This window comes from Chanos chanos, chromosome 1, assembly GCF_902362185.1.
Source record: "Chanos chanos chromosome 1, fChaCha1.1, whole genome shotgun sequence".
Classification (NCBI taxonomy): Eukaryota; Metazoa; Chordata; class Actinopteri; order Gonorynchiformes; family Chanidae; genus Chanos; species Chanos chanos.
In genome coordinates this window covers 57,369,537-57,386,293 of record NC_044495.1, presented here as the reverse complement: position 1 = coordinate 57,386,293, position 16,757 = coordinate 57,369,537, and the positions used below count along the sequence as shown (strand labels likewise).

Genomic DNA, 16,757 nt, shown 5'->3' with positions numbered 1-16,757 from the left:
GCATCTGCTTTTAATTTTGGACGGTGCAAAATAATTATATGTTGGTTATTGTCAGGGTCTAAGTCAATGTATGATTCCTCATGGCTGAGGAACTGAACACCGTGTTCCTGACTATCAGCGTTAGACTTCGTGCTCTCTCTCTCGAAACAACCTCTACACTTTGTTTATCCCTCTTCTCGGAACGTATATCTTAACAGAGGCTTTACTAGGGTGCAACGTTAGACTTCATCCCTATTCTCGACGTCGCACTTCAAATACAATATGCCTTTGTTAAAAACGTGGGCTGTGGTTAGAATGTCTCGAACCAGGATTTTAACTTCGGGTTTTAAGTCCGCGTTGCACATTAAATATTATGTTAGTCTATATTGCATAACTGCAGGGCGCTGAGTGGAAAATATATATTGTATTTGATGTATTTTGTATCCATTTTGCTGATATAAAATAGTGTTACTGCTGCTGTGCAAATCGTATCTTGTTGTATCGTATCATATCGAATCATTTCAGTGTCTACGTTGAGGCATTTTGCAGATGCTTTTACGCAAAGCCACTTACGAAAAGAGCAAAGCAAATAGGTTCAAATCAACACATATTTCGGTAGGTATCACGTCACCTTATGTGGTATCGTATCGTATCGTATCGTATCGTTTCATATTGTATCGTATTGTAGCATAGTGTAGCATTGTGCAGTATTGTATTGTGTGGTAAACAGCATTTAATTGCATGAAAGAATTTACTCCTCTCTTGTGACGCGTTCCATAGTTCCCTAAAACTATGAATGAGTGACAGAGAGATTTACTACAGGGGTGCCAGACTGTAGCGCTTGAACATAGTTTGGAACGCAGACGTTCTTATGTTGTATGACCGACTGTGATCGTCAAAGGTCACTCGAGGTCATCTTTGAACATAGGTTGTGCCTTTTGCCCACACACACATACACAAACATGAGAGATAGAGAGATGATACACAGCTTGTTTCCCATGGAGTGTCTTAGCCCTGTAGTCCACTCGGGGGGCATTTGAAATTATATACAAGGCGTCTCCCCCGGCAACGGCATCCCGTGCAGAAGGCCAGTTTTACAGTGTGGTTCAGATGCAGTGGTCTTTTAATGGCCGTTACTGGACCAGTCTAAATATAAGCAGTGAAATTCCCATACAGCAGTGTGATATACTGCAAGCCATATGAGGTTGATGTCAAAGGATTGTTTATGTGTATGTGTGTGTGTGTGTCTGGATTGTCTCTTGGTCGCTGCGTCCAGGAGGGAAACACTCCCATGTATTCCCAGTTTGGAAAGAGACTACAGTGGTTTGCTGGCATTTTCTCTAGTGGTTTAGGTTGCGGGCAAAGAGATGTGACCTCATTGCCCACACACTCACTCACTCTCTCTCTCTTTCTCTTTCAAGATCCATCACTACAAAACCCTGAGAATATCATAGTTTTTCCCCTTAACCAAACTTTCCAAGAGCCGTGTTTCTCTGAAATTAGCTTGAGACACAGAGAGAGAGAGAGAGAGAGAGAGAGAGAGAGAGATGAACAGGACCTGGATATCCATTCAACCATGTGCAACCTTTAAACCACACTCCCTCTCACTCTCTCTATAACACACAGTCAAAGCATTAGCATTTCAGGGCATGGCCCTGACTCACGTGTTAATCCATTCAAATTTGCTTTTGCTTTCAAAAAAAAGGAGTGAAAGAGAGAGGGGGGGGGCTTTCCAGTGGGATTTGATGTAAAATTGATGGGGATTATCAAATCTAGATATTTTAGATGCGATTATTCTCCCTTAACAGCTGTAATGTTTCTCTGCCTTAATGTGTGTGTGTGTGTGTGTGTGTGTCTTTCTCAGGTAAGAAAATGAACCAGGTGGAACGAGGTGTCCAGAAGATTGAGCTGACAGAGAAGAGAAGGGTGCAGCTCCGGGCGGGGTCAGAGGTCAACCTCATTAACGTGGGAAAGTCATCTAAGCGCACCTCTTTCAGGCAATCCCTCGCTTTCTGTACTGAACGGGCACAGGTAATACACCGCTGCCAATATTCGGCAAATAGTAAACCAGAATGTTCTCTCTGAAATGACACCTGAAAAGATGTCACGTTTTATTCATGATTTGTGATTGTCACTCCCTTTTTATGTACGCCCAGCTATAATTTAACACATGTAGGATCGTGAAAGAGAAACAGTTTCAATTGAATTACTCCACCAATGGGATAAAATAATTAATGCAACTCTGTCCTTTCCTCATAAAAAATCTTCTAGTACCACACTGCCATCTGCTGTTTGGAATGTGGAACTTCAACAAAGTACAACAATAGAGCGGACACTTATCCTGGTCTTTGACTTGAAACATCGGAATACAAGTGTGTCTGTTTGAAAGGAACAGTAACGGTTTCAGTAACGGTGAAGAACTAACCGTTGTCTTTAGGCAGGATGTATTTTTGGTACTTGGTGACTGTTGAAATCGTTGCTGATTGTAGTTTGGGATCACAGGCCTCTATGCCTGCTCAGATGTGCTTTAATTACACTGCACTGAAATGGAGGCTACTTCCTCTCGGGGGAGAGGAGGAGAGCTCCACGATAAGAAAGATTGGTGTTCCTACTTCCTGTTTGTCACCATGGAGTGGTGTTTTGAGAGGGATGTGACTATTATGGAGTAAGATACAGATCAGAGAGAGAGAGAAAAAAATCAGAGTAAGGTTTAACTTGATTAACTAATTAGAGAAATTACAGAAGATATGTATGTATGTATGTCTGTGTGTGTGTGTGTGTGTGTGTGTGTGTGTATTTGGATAGAAGGCAGGTCCACAGGACATCATGGCACCATGCTAACGTTTAGTAGCACACACACACACACACACACACATACACACACAAACAAGCACACCTCAGCCATTCCTCTGTTCTTCCCGTCAGTTCTTAAGATGGTTCTCTCTTCACTCTTCTGACAGGGAAGCTTCCTGACCCCCTTGCTGAGGAGAACAGCCTCAGCCAAAAACACTCTGAAGAGGGCTCCGTCGGCCCTGCTCATAGAACACGGCAAAGTCTTCCAGAGGAGAAAGGTGAGTTCCTCTCAGGACAAACCCCGAAAACACAGCTGTAACTAACGGCAGTGTCTGTTCAGTTCAAAGACTTAGGGTTAGGGTTAGGGTTATCAGAAGGTGACTCATGCCTGCTTTACTGTAAAACATTCCTGTTCCCAGCTATGGCATCCTCCCATACCGCTCTTTAGATATCCTGAAGAGTAATGTAGATACTTGGATTACGCTCTGTTTCTTTCCTTGCATATCTGCCACATTATAATCATTAAAGCCGTTCTCACAGTGACTGCAGGCCGTTTAAGTGCAGAACGTGAAATGACAAAGCCGCCCGAGTCCTGTCTGCATTCTGTATCAAACCGTGTCACTTGTTTGACGTCTGACTTTGTCCCTTTTGTGTGTGTGTGTGTGTGTGTCTGTGTGTGTGTGTGTTTGTGTGTTTGCTTTTGTAGGAGTGGGAAACAAAGGCATCTGCTTGACGTTTGCTCTCTCTCTCTCTCTCTCTCTCTCTCTCGCTCTCTCTGCTCACATTCACCCTGTACACATTCCATTATATCATCTTTATATATTGCACTGATTCTCTTACGAATGCTGGGCATGTGGACCATGCAGGTGGGACTTGGGGTTTTTTTTTTTTGGAGGGGGGTTCTTTTGGTACTGTTTTTTTTTTTTTTTTTTTTGCATTAACTGATCACGGCAAAGTTCTTCAGTTTTGGAACTATTACTTCACACAGTATTTCTCAGTCATTTTTTCTTCAGTCAGTAATGATTCATGTAATAAAGGAGTGTTTCATTCTGTCCAAAAAAAAAAAAGAAAGAGAAAAGAAATTCTGTCAAATCTGAAAGTCGTTTTCACAAATGAAGTTAATTGCAAGTAATCTCAGCACTCTGCTCTTGTTCTGGTAATAAAGTTGTACAGTCGTGAAGGAAAACCTTGGTGCTGAACAGATGTTAGTCAGAGACAATGGCACATTTGAACAAACAAACAAACAAAAGTGTTGTTGATGGTCTCAAGCACAGTACTTATCAATGTCTCCTTATTCATGTGACTTTGCACTGTTGTTCAATTGAGAACTGATATGTATCTATCATATTGCAAGAGTCAAAATTCAGGAACATTTTTTTTTTGTGTGAAGAGGTGACAGGATATGCTTCCTATTGATTATTACAGAATAATTACCTCTCTTTTTGATAATCTCACATGATAATTCTGTGGTATAATTTATCTGCATCTTCACATTGTCACACAGTCGATCCATGCACATATTTTATATATATATATATATATATTTGGTCTTTTTCTAATGAAGTGCCTTAAAATGTGTTGTTAAGTCTTTGTTTGTTTCACTAAAATGGTGTACTGCTCCACTGAAGTGTGTCATGAACTGCTGGAGCGTGTGTGGATTTCGTAAAGGTGCCTTCACTTTTTATGTGTATAGACTTTAGAGTTTTTCGGAGTTGCCCTAATTCGAGACGTTGCTGTAAAAATAGATGACTGTGGTAAAATAAACACTAATTATACATATTTGTATTTGTAAAAGAAATAAACAACTGCTGGATAAAGCAATCTCACGTGTTCATGGTTTTGATTTAGGCTGCCTAACTCAGTGTGATTTATCTGTGTGTGTGTGTGTGTGTGTGTGTGTGCTTGGTTTAGGTTGTCATGGACTAAGAATCAACAGTGATCTCACAGGGACATATCCCTGATTTGTTCCTCCCTGCTCCCCACATATTTTATATATCTTTTGGTTAAAAAAATGTTTTATTCAGTGTTAGGATGAAGATTATTCATCTGACGTGGGAGTCCCCTGAACAATTTAAAGACAGGCGTGTAGGTTATGTGTGTGTACATGTGGATGCATTTAACGTATGCTCCGCATATGTATGTCAGCAAACCTTCAAATGAATTTTGAAAGTACAGCACAGCTGCAATCGCTTTAGGCGACGGCGAAAAACGCTGCAACGACATATTGTATACATTTTCTGACACCCTGATTGCACTCCTGCTGTGGCCCTCGCATGCAGCCCCGATGAGCGTGCAAATTAATGAAACCATTGTTCTCCTCCTCTGTCAGAAAATTAAAACTGCAAAGCAGACGTGGCAATAAAAGTTAAACGGAACCGTTTTTAAGCTGGTTAAAAATAATTTTGCGGCAGGATAACTTTAATTAGTCGTACAAACTGTTTACAGTCAAGTTGTGGGCTGTCTTTACAGGTTGCAGTATCCGTTTCACTTCCCTGTTGCCAAACTGCGCAGGGCTACAGTAGTCTTACCTCCCTCTCAAGAAATTTACACTCCACAGTGACAACTTAGCAGGGCTCCCGCTAGCCAGCGAGCTAGCAAGTAAACAATGTTTACCAAGTACAAATTAGGAATTATGGAGTATGACTACATAAGTTAGTACTAAATTTTAGAGGTTAGAATAGCATCGACAATGGACATGCTCAATAAACTGACGTCTCTCTTTCAACAAGCATTAGAAACAGTAAGTAAAGTGGACCGAGAAAGTTCAGCGAGTGAAGTTAGCGGCAAGCAGAGCTAAGTAGGCTGCGCTGTTCCAAGTAGGCTTCGAATGTGGCCTTTAGCACGTCAACCTACATTTTACACGAAAAAGTATTTGTTAAGTGCAATGCATAGCGTGAATTCTTAACTTTATTGTTGGCACCAGGGTTAATCACAAATACAGTGTTGTTGTCAAGTCGCGCAATAATGTTTAAACCCCCTCAAAGCTTGAGAAATTAATTAAACCTGCCTGTTCTAACGTGGCTTGCTAGCTTGCGTTGGAGAATATCCCTATTACCTCGCTGCGGTTTTGTTTGTTGTCAAACTGTCTTGGAACAGCTGGCATCTAAGAGACTGCTAAATGAACAGGGGTGTGGGGTCCCCGTGTATAGTTTCAGCAACTTTATGTATTCACTTAACTACAGTTAGGATATAACTGGATTTAACCATAGTCGTAACTCCGCAAGTGTCCAGTCGGCAAAAAACCTGTTGATGTGGAAGGCGCCCCGGGCAGAAACCCGACATTCCTGCATGTCGAAACCACCGTCTGATAAAGGAAAAAAAGACATGTAAATCTGATAAAGGCTACGTTTAAGACTCGGTGTTGTTCAAATTAGTGACGAACCTATTTTTGTACACCGTATGCGCAAATTGGAATTATTGAAACTAATACGCGTTAATACCTTGTGTGAGATTTCATACCCGACAGCAGTATCAAAACTCGCATAGTTTTTCTGAATCACTCGCCAAGGATTGTAATTGTATGTTTTCGTTTGATCAGACCACACCTACATTCAGGTGCTGTTCACCTTAACGAACTTGAACGTCGGCCAGCCTGTTCAATTCAATTTTTATCTGATATGGTTTGTTTGTTTGTTTGTAGAGGGAGCCTTCAGTAAATTTACAGGACTCCTTTGTTGATCATTGGAAAGGGATAACCAATTACTACATTGAAACCACCGGTAAGACAAGAAAATCACATCATCGTTTGTGTTGAATAAGTGTATGAATATCAGCCATATAAGACGGTGCAGAATAGTAATTTTCATAAATTTCCTATAAGCTATATCATTCCTAACAGCTAGCAATAAGCCACATATGTTAATATTGAATATGTTATTGTCACACCCAGTTTGGGAAGGAGTTAAACAACCAGAGGTTAGATTCCTGAAAACATGGAAAGCATAAACAAGTTCACGCCTAAGAAATGTTTGTTACCTAAAGCCGTCAGATCTGTCTCCCCTCATTCTACAATACAGTCATCTTGTGTGAGGATCATGATCACAGAAAGCATCCTTCATTATATCATCCGTCACTCTTCATATAACATCCTTATGTAAAACTGGGCCCAGTTACCTTTCATCACTGTTAACGTTTGTTTGTGTGTTTCTTCCTACTATCTGCCATCTCTCTTTCCCCTCTGTCTGTCACAGACGAGTCAAAGCCGGTGAGACAGACGGACATCCCATGGCGGCTGAAGCAGATGTTGGACATTTTGGTATACGAGGAGAGCCACCAGGAGGTGGAGGAGACTGGGCCCTGTATGGAGTATCTCCTACAACACAAAATACTAGAAACCCTCTGCACCTTAGGCAAAGCCCAGGTAAAGCCGACGCGCGCGCTGCGAGATCCTCTTTACCTCCGCTTATCATAGGGCTGGCTATTCATTAAAGCGTCGATTGCTTGAAGGTGGAGCATTTTCTTCTGTGGAAACCACCCTGTAGGGAATTGTTTTTATGTATTCTACACCTACCTAAATGCACATTGAATTAGTATATGTTTTTGTGTTTGTTTGTTTTTTTTAAAATTGTGCAGTATCCTCCAGGGATGAGCCAGCAAGTCCTGGTTTTCTTCGCTAAAGTTCTCGCTCAAATCCAAAAGCCAATGCTTCATATAATCAATGTCTACCGGCCAGTCCAGGTAAGCAATTAGAAAGAGAGAGAGAGAGAGAGAGAGAGAATGGACGTGTTGCTTCATGCGGTTTTGGAGAGAATTTTTTTTTTTTGCGTATAGTCTCTCGCAGTTTCTTTTTTCTTTTTTTTTTTCTGTCCTCTTCTCATCGCTCTTTTTTCTTTTTCAGAAACTGATTCGTCTGTGCGGTCTCCCCGGTTCAGAGACGGAGAAAGAAGAGAGTCAGTTCCTCCACGTCGTTTGTTTGAGAGTGAAGAAAGACCCCTATGTTCTTAATTATATTTTAGAGGTACTGCACTTATTCACTGTAAGACCTTCTAGAATGGCTCCAATACATCACTGTCTCCACTCTGCGACCTGCTCGTGTAGATCTGCTCATTATTTAGTGTTTTACGAATTACAGCCTTTATATAAACCAAACCAAACGGTGGGTATAAAGTATATAAAGATATTCTCGTGGATAATTTAGTACTTGTATATTTTTGTAGAGGGTGTGCCCCTCTCAGAATGACTAATTAGATGTGTACTGGATGTGTGCTAGTTGTCAGAATGTTGACGGAGGTAATCTGAGATTGAGTAAAGGGAAGTGAAATGTTGGTAAAATCTCGTTCTCTGTGTCTGTTTTTTTTTTTTTGTTTGTGCAGATTAGTAAGGAAGCTCTGTCCCACATGTCTAGTTCTACCTCAGACGACGGAGTTGATGACGAGACTGGTGGAGCTTCCAGTCCGTACGGCGTGCCTTCACCTCCCAGTTCCCAACCTTGTACAGTCCCCTCCCCCTGCAATCAGAGAGTACCCCATCCTGATGCACCCCCACTGCCCCAGAACCCCTCAGCTTCACCAGCGTCACCTGCCACGCTTACCTCTCCAGACACGGGTCTCATTCAGGTCCTCGTACACCTGAGCAAAAGCCAGGTGAGAGAAGACACATCTGACGGATCACAGCTTCTCAAAACAGCTGGATAGACAAATGCCGCGTCGGCTTAGCATGTGCCCTCCGGCTTTGTTTATCTTCAACTCTCAGTTCCTAACTGTGAGAGTTGGGTTTCTGAGCGTTGAAAACAGCCCTGTGCTTTTCTCTCCTCTCTCTCTGAGCAGAAAAGTAGAGTTTCTCTCAGAGCCATGGAGAGTTTGGTGTTGCTGGCGAGTTTACCTCAGGAGGACACAGCTGTGCTGCTAGCCGAAGGGACTCCGCTGTGTCATCTGCTGGCGCAGAGACTCTGTGAGCTGTACAGACTGCTCCCTCCTACACTGGATCCCGCAGACATACACAGCTTTCCAGTCATGGAGTGGAGGTGTGTGTGTGTGTCTGTGTGTATGCGTGGGTCTGTGTATGTGTGCGTGTGTGTGTGTGTGTGAGCGCCATCTGTAACTGTGTGCAGTATATAAACAGTATTCACTCCATTATTCTATGAATACTAAGTACCAGACATTCTGAATTGAAGTCATCTTCAGTGCTGTAATAATCTGTGGTCTGGTTGATGATGGTTCTGAACTGGGCTTTGCAGGACTCAGGTTGGTGCAGAGGAAAAGCCGTCATTCACGGGCAGTGAACAGGTGGAGACGTTTTTCTCCTGGTTAGACTTCTGTGACCAGCTAATCAAAGACTCACCAAAGGTTCGTGAATTTACCTCTGGCCTCGGCCTCCAGTTTTACCGTGTCTGTCCGCGACACGAAAACTGCCTCATTAACGGAAATATTTTGAGTCAAGTGCTTTATGACAAAGTATTCCATGAAGGAATTTTAGAATGTTCTAGAATGACAGAGTGGTTTTTCAATTCAGACCAGAAAAATGGTTGATTGTGTTTTTAACAAAGAGTTATAGTCGCTATAGTTACATTGCAAGGTGCAAAGGGGGGGGGGGGGGGGGGGGGCTCAACAAAGATTCCATCTCTCCTTGCCTCGTTTCCAGATTCTTGCTGCTAAACTAACCAAAGCTATTCACCAGCAATGGCTCATGGGAATTCTTCAACCCCAGCTGCTACAGATGTGAGTAAAGTGTACCGTCTCTTTAGGCTCTGACTGTCTCAGTGGCAGTAATCATCAGGTCCCTGACTGACACAAGCAAAGCCGAAACCTTTCCACAGAGTTTATGTTCTTGTTTATACAGACTGTTTGTTCTCTGGTGGATTTTCAGTTTAGCTGTTCCTGTTGCATGTTTGGACATTGTAAATGTTCTGTTTGTCTTGTGCTTTGGGTTGGGTATTCCTGCAAAAGACATCACCTACCTCAGTGGGGACTTTCGGGAAGCTACAGACATGTTCCGTAACTTAAAGTAAACATGGCATTGAAGTAATTATTTTCTTAAGCAAATCTTAAGGGATCCCACAGAAGTGACAAGCTTGACCATGTTACTGGCCTGTATTTATACGTGTGCGCACACACACACACACACACACACACACACACACACACACACACACACACACACCCTTATAATTCTGTTTATATGTGCACATATGTTTACACATATATCTTATCTGGCTTAAGCTCATATTGTGCATCCATTTCATTTAATGTGTGTGTGTGTGCGTGTGTGTGTGTGCATATGTATGTGTGTGTGTGTGTGTGTGTGTGTGTTTAGGTCAGAGGCTGGGATCCTGACTCACACGGCCCTGCTGTGTGGCTCGGTGCGTCAGATTAACTCTCCTGCTCTGCTGGAGGAGCTGCTGCAGTTTCTGTTGGGCAGTGACACACAGGGTGAACAGTGCACGGACACGCACACGCACACGCTGCGCTACCACCTCATAGAACGCTGTGACCACATCTCAGATGAGGTAACCATGACGACGAAGCTGCCAATGATGACGATGATGATGATGATGATCGCTCACTAGAGTCGTTTTTCTTCTTGAACTTTTTATTTTTCTCAGTTTATTCCACAAAAAGAAAAGTTTTGTTTGTTTTTTTTATATATACATATAGAGGTTGCAGAAATCAGTCACGATAATAATAGTGATTACAGTCATATTCAGTGACACACTGACTATTTGTTCAGTGAGATTATTCTGTTACCAATTTTTCTTTTTCTTCTTTATTTATTTATTTATTTTTTAAAATTAAATTTATGCACAAATTACTGTCTCTGATCTGATCTGTTTGTATTTCATGAGTGATGTATCCAGTGTTATCGTTTTCTCTCTCTGTGTGTGTGTGTGTGTGTGTGTGTGTGTGTGTGTGTGTATCAGATCAGCATCTCTTCCCTGCGCCTGTTCGAGGAGCTTCTACGGAAACCCAGCCGCAACGTTCTGACCAATCTGGTGCTTCGAAACCTGGAGCAGTGCTCCTATAGGTTACCCGCTCCAGGGGGAGGGGACGAGAGACACGGGGTTGAGGCCGATCCCTTGGACGATTCAGTGTGAGTCAAAAGGCGGAATCCAAAAATACAGACCATCTCCTCCCCGTCATTTCTTTCCAGAAACTCACTCTCTTCTCTTCTCTTCTCTCTCCTGTCGTTTACTCAGAGAGCTGGAGGAAGATCCGTTCTTCACAGACATGTACTCGGACCGTGAGTTCAGCGGTTCTGAAACTCTCCTCTCTCTGCCCGGTCCACAGAAAGAACCTCGGCCCAGTCCGCAGACTCAGGTCGCCGACGTCGTCAACAGGTCTCTCCCGCCTTCCGTCTGCCCTGTAACCATGACGACTGTTTCTTCCCAGTTCCGCCACTTCTGGATATTTTCACTGTGTTTTCAAGCAATCTGGAAGCATGTCATTAATTTTAGAGTGTTGTTTAATTCAAAGTGAATTTTGACAGTGCGTGGTGTTATTTTCGTATCACCCGTGAGTGTTTGTTTTGATATTACATTGCTTTGACTAGCCACAAAATTTACTCTTGTGACACAAGCTTCTATGGAAATGTCGATATTGTTTTCTCAAATTTCCATTGAAGCGTTGGCGGAAACATACATAAAATAAGAGCACAGTTCTTAGGTAGTTGTGTACTTGTGGATGCTTTTAACAGGATGCTTATGTGTTTTTTTGTTTTTTGTTTTTTTTGGTTTTGGTAGTTTTCTGTGTTTGGTTCCTCAAGAGGCCAAAAGCTCCCAGCATGTGCAGGGGGCGGGATATGACACCTACGTCCACGACGCTCACACACTGGTCAGTACAAAATAGCAAATATATCAACCAAGAAAAAAAAAAGTCTCTTCTCCTTTGTGCCTTAAAAATATATATATCACATAACATACATTTCCAAACATATGCTACAAGGTACCTGTTTATCTTTTTACTCTGTCAGGTTGTTATCAAGTCAGCGGTCCACAGTCTCCTCAGATCTGTTACTGTGTCACTATGATAACGCCATGATATTCTCCTGTCTCCTCTCTCTCTCTCTTTCTCTCTTTTTTTGTATAAAGTATAAAGAGTGTGCGGCCCTGTCTCTTGACTGGGGGTGGCCAGACAGCCCCAAACCTGTGGAGACATCCTCCTCTCCTTCGAGCTTCTATGAAGGTCATTTTCTCAAAGTGCTGTTCGACAGGATCGCACGCATATTAGAGCAGGTAGATATGGTTTTGTTCTTGGGTTGTTGTTTTTTTTTTTTTCTTTTTTTGGACTTGGCGTTTGTCACATTTTCCTTTTTTTTTTTTTTAATCTTATGATGCATTGGCTTCTTGCTCTCAAGGCTTAAAGTTTAACTACCATTGCGAGCCTGTTTCCTAAAGGGACTCGTCAGTGCTAATGTATTGGATGAAGGTTTGATTTGTTTTTTCTCTGTCTCTCTCTCTCTCTGTCTCTGTGGGACAGCCTTATGAGCTGAACCTGCAGGTGACCTCGGTCTTGTCCAGACTGGCCGTGTTCCCTCATCCTCTGCTCCATGAATATCTGCTGAATCCTTACATCAGCCTTACCCCAGGGGCTCGCTCCCTCTTCTCCATGCTCGTCAGGGTGAGAACCTTCTAGAAAAGATTACCGCTCCGGTCCGCCCGGTTCTGCCGCGGTAACGTTACCACCCCACGTATGAAGCCGACATTTATGCCCCCGTTCGTTTTTATACTAGATTTTAAAACGATGCGTTTGCCGCTCAAATTCAGCCAAGTCATTTTTAACAGCTTTTGCGATTCTGCTTTTTTTTTCGGTGCTTGAGAAATGAACCTTGTGACTTGCCGTAGGTGATTGGGGAGCTGATGCAGAGGATACAGCATATTCCAAACTTCACGGAGAAACTCGTCCATGTGAGGAAACAGCTGATGGGATTGGAGGAGGAGACCATGTAAGGCAACCACAAGTCACATATCTCTCTCTGACATTACAGTTCAGTTACGTTAAGTAAACCACTGCAGCACTAACTCACCCTAGCTTTAGTTAACGGGAGTGTGGGACATGCAGTACACAGACATACTATCCTTGACTATTCATTTGTTCAAAATAAACATCATTTGGGAATTGGTGTTTACAACGTACCAAAACTCATGAATGTTTTACGAGACAGTAACGCAGGGGGAGCTGACCTTATTTTTGGGTCACGAAGAGGTCAAAGAGGTGTCCATATATTTGATTTCAAAGCTGTTGTCTTTTTCTGTTTCGACGCAATGACAGCAGGTTTGAACAGTTTAAGCAGGCACTAAGAGTTGAAAGATGGTTATCGTTTCTCAGAGTGTTACGACATACCAGTTCTAACCTGCCATAAACGTATGGAAGCTGTACTCATCCTTATACCAGTCGGATGGATTGACTCTAATCACAGACGACTGTAAGGAGTCCCATTAAAGTCCCTTATTTCTCCTTCTGTCTGTGTGTGACAGGGTGGATCACGTGACCCTTCTGAGGGGAGTCATCGTACTGGAGGAGTTCTGTAAGGAGCTGGCGGCCATTTCTTTTATTAAACTCCCAATGGAGGAACAATACGCCTCACACGACTGAGCGAGGAGAGAAAAAAAAAGAAAGAAAGAAAGAAAGAAAGAAAGAAAGAAAGAAAGAAAGAAAGAAAAAACCTGGAGCCTGAAAAGACTGCATCTTTAGGACATTATCTCTTCAACCAACTTTCCTCTGTTCACCTAGACTCGCACAGATATGTTCAGTTTTTTCTTTTTGTCTTTTTTTTCCCCTTAATGTGGCATTGCTTGTCTTATTAAGGTACAACGAAAGATCTTAAGCTTATTTTGGCAAACAGGTTTCTGTTGACTTAAAAGGATCTCACTTCATAATACCAGTGCAGGTGTGAGGTCTCGGTTGGTAATGTTTTAGATTACTTACAAAACAAATTCCTGTCTTCATGACTTTGTTATTTTATCATCCGCTTCTTTTTTATTTTTTGGGGAATGAGGTCAGAAAGAATCAGCGAATGTCACGGTACAGTGATGATATTTGTAACTGGATTCATTTGAATGAACTGTTTATGAGGTCAGAATGAATCGGTGAATCTCTCGGTACAGTAACGACATTTGTAACTGGATTCTTTTGAATGAACTGTTGTACCTGGATTCATTTGAATGAACTGTTTATGAGGTCAGAATGAATCGGTGAATCTCTCGGTACAGTAACGACATTTGCAACTGGATTCTTTTGAATGAACTGTTGCTCGTGTGTTCATACAGAGACAGAAGGCTCAGGGCTTCCGGTTCCTTTTCTAGCAACCGTGTATCAGTCTCTTTTCTCTGACACACACAGGATCCTGTGTGCCATGTGTGTGTGAGTCTGTAAGGAGATGAGGAGGACCAGCCACCGAGATGTGTTTTGTTTTTGGTCGTTGGTCGTCTTTTTGTTTTTACATGCAAGCTCTGTTCTCTTTTGCGTTTTATTGTCAAATTCTCTGTCATAATTATTGATGCAATTTTTTTTATTATTATTATTACTATTTATCTTAAGCTATCTGTCTTGTATTTTAACTTTTAATAATTTATGTAAAATCAGAATCGATGATGTAAAGTTGAAGAAAGAACAAAAAAAAAAAAAAGAGTGCAATTTTTTTTTTAAGAGAGGTCCTGTATGTTTGGGTTGTGATTTTCTGAGTGTGTTTTGAGCGCTTGCCTTGCCTTGTCGATTTTTTTTTTTTTTTCCTTTCCCCCGCTGTGAGGTTATTTTTCTAAGGAGCTCATACAGCGTCTGAAACTCACGTTTTGTGTCTCGCAGAGTGACTGCGACTGCTATTCACTTTATACCATTTTTAAAACAATAAACTTCATAAAACATGATCACAGATCTGCCCTCTGTGTGTGTTCCCAGAGGAAAAACCTGCAGTGCATTTGTTATGCTTAAGCTAAAAAAAAAAAACAACAAAAAAAAACAACAACATGAATTTAATTTTATATCAGTCTTATGCCCAAACATTATCTAGACAAGACATTCAGACTAGACTCTAGTTTATCATGCACACAGTTTGCCCTAATTAACGAATGAACAAAACGGTTGCACTGGGACTATTATTTGTTGCATGCATGTTTTTGTGCATTTTTTGTGGGAATTGGGCTTGTAACCAAAGGGTCGCCGGTTCGATTCCCAGGACCGGCAGGAAACATCCACGGCTGAGGTGCCCTTAAGCATCCGACCCCCAACTGCTCCCCGGGCACAGATGTGCTGCCCCTGGTGTGTGTGTGTGTGTAAGGATGGGTTGAATGCATAGGATACGTTCACTGCTCACTGTTCACAGTGTGTGTGTGCAATCATGCGATACTATTCTATTCTCTCTCTCTGTCTCTCCCTAGAGTTGTCACCACTTCCCTTTCACACCAAATACCCCACTGCTTACCCAAACCTCACACCAGCCAAAAACAGTCACAAACCACCCTGTGTCCCCATGTAGAGCACACCCCACAAATTGAGTTTGTAGGTACACTCAGCCAAGTCAGAGGCCTGGATTCAAACCTGGGACCCTGCGGGGGGGGGGCTAGTGTCTTTTACGCAGTGTCACCCAAGCACACTATGTGCGTTTTTTTTTTTTTTAAGTTTACCCATTATGAAACGCTGCGGGCATTCGTATTTCACTTTAATTGTGTGTAATAAGTAGTGTATTGTGTACATAGTTAGGATACCTCAAAAATCAAACAAACAAATGACAAAAAAAAGAGAGAAAAAAAACAGGCTGTTTGGATATTCGAAAGCAGAACTTGTATCTAGTTCGATGCTGCGTATTTGTTTAGCATTCATAAATAAGTAGATTAATGCTAGATTCATTATTTGATTCTAAGGAGCTCAAACATGCTGGTCTTTTCATGAAACGTTCACTAAACCAATAACCATTGAGTATATGCATAAAATGAAGTACCTCATAGAGAAATATGTCCAATGGCTCTTAGTCTGCAAAAAAAAAAAAAAAAAAAGAAGGAAGTGGTCTCTCTTTCCACACAGTAAAACCTAGTGGTGAACACCCCTTACTCATTACAACTGTTACTAACTACCCCTCAAGTTGGGTAAACCCAGACTCAAACGTCACTCCAGTTCAGTTATTAACAGTCAGTTCAGTTATTAACAGTCAGTTCAGTCCAGAGACTGAGTTAACAGAATATTTTCAAGTTAAATTAAGTTACTAGTTTTCACAGTCCAGAACACATTCTCTATAGTGACAGACCAAGGAGGACAGGACCTCTAATTGGATTACACATATGCCGAACATTTTCACAGTTTCGTCTTTGAACCTGTCTGTCATTTCAATTTGAATAGAGAGTGCAAAAGTGTGAATGTTTTGAAACGGTGACATACTTGGAGACGGCTCTTATCTCGAACTAGTGTTCCTCCACCCTGCAGCTGCAAACCCACAGCTCGCTGCAAAATTTCTCTCTCTCTCTCTCTCTCTCTCTCTCTCCGCTCTCACGGACCTGATTCAGCTCAGCGAGAGCTGGGCAATTAGCTAACGAGTTGAATTTGTTGTCTTTGAGAGCTGAGAGTATTAAAAATGTGCGTTGGATCCCAACAAGCAGAAACTATGGCCTTACTGACAGTGTTACTGGAGCAACACATGAATGTCAGTGTATTGAGTTTCACATGTGTTCACACATTTGAGAAATGATTATATGATTGTCTATGTCAGGGTGCCCCATGTTCAGTTTTGGAGAGGTAAAGTAACGCGGCTCTTTGCCTATGTCTCGTAATCAAAGGCTGGTATTTATATGTGGAAAGAAAAGGCATGTGCACTGTCCAGCCAATCAAAAGAAACGGTGGTTTGTTGACATGGAAACCTGTAGGTCCCTCTATAGGACTTGATTTGTGTAATATCCTGTTCTCTGTTCAAACTGCATCCAACAGGTGTTAAAGCAGAGCTTTTAGCTGAAAAATGTATCATTGGTTTTCACAGTTCTCGTCATTTCTCTTTGTCCCCTGATATAAATGCTGCGAGAAGCTAAACAGTATTCATTCATTGATTTATTTTGGAAGACTCTCTCCTGA

At 41.9% G+C, this 16,757-nt stretch overlaps 2 protein-coding genes across 2 annotated transcripts in view; both read left to right on the top strand.

Annotated features, from left to right (window-relative positions):
- The window catches only part of LOC115823572 (actin filament-associated protein 1-like 2), a 27,822-nt gene extending 24,266 nt beyond the window's left edge, over positions 1-3,556 (top strand). The window contains exons 14-16 of the mRNA XM_030787636.1: positions 1,844-2,010; positions 2,940-3,050; positions 3,479-3,556. Of these exons, the coding sequence (XP_030643496.1) occupies positions 1,844-2,010; positions 2,940-3,050; positions 3,479-3,505 (305 nt within the window). The 3' untranslated portion in view covers positions 3,506-3,556. The remainder of the gene's footprint in view (positions 1-1,843; positions 2,011-2,939; positions 3,051-3,478) is intronic.
- A 1,775-nt stretch (positions 3,557-5,331) lies between these two features.
- fhip2b (FHF complex subunit HOOK interacting protein 2B) lies at positions 5,332-13,474 on the top strand. Its single transcript, XM_030771920.1, has 17 exons — positions 5,332-5,512; positions 6,413-6,491; positions 6,963-7,132; positions 7,345-7,449; positions 7,610-7,729; positions 8,085-8,354; positions 8,538-8,734; positions 8,948-9,056; positions 9,352-9,428; positions 10,024-10,216; positions 10,628-10,797; positions 10,904-11,044; positions 11,447-11,537; positions 11,795-11,938; positions 12,183-12,323; positions 12,548-12,648; positions 13,181-13,474. Exons 1-17 carry the CDS (start codon positions 5,462-5,464, stop codon positions 13,296-13,298), a joined length of 2,277 nt encoding a protein of 758 aa, XP_030627780.1. The 5' UTR covers positions 5,332-5,461; the 3' UTR covers positions 13,299-13,474.
- The last annotated feature ends 3,283 nt before the right edge of the window (positions 13,475-16,757 follow it).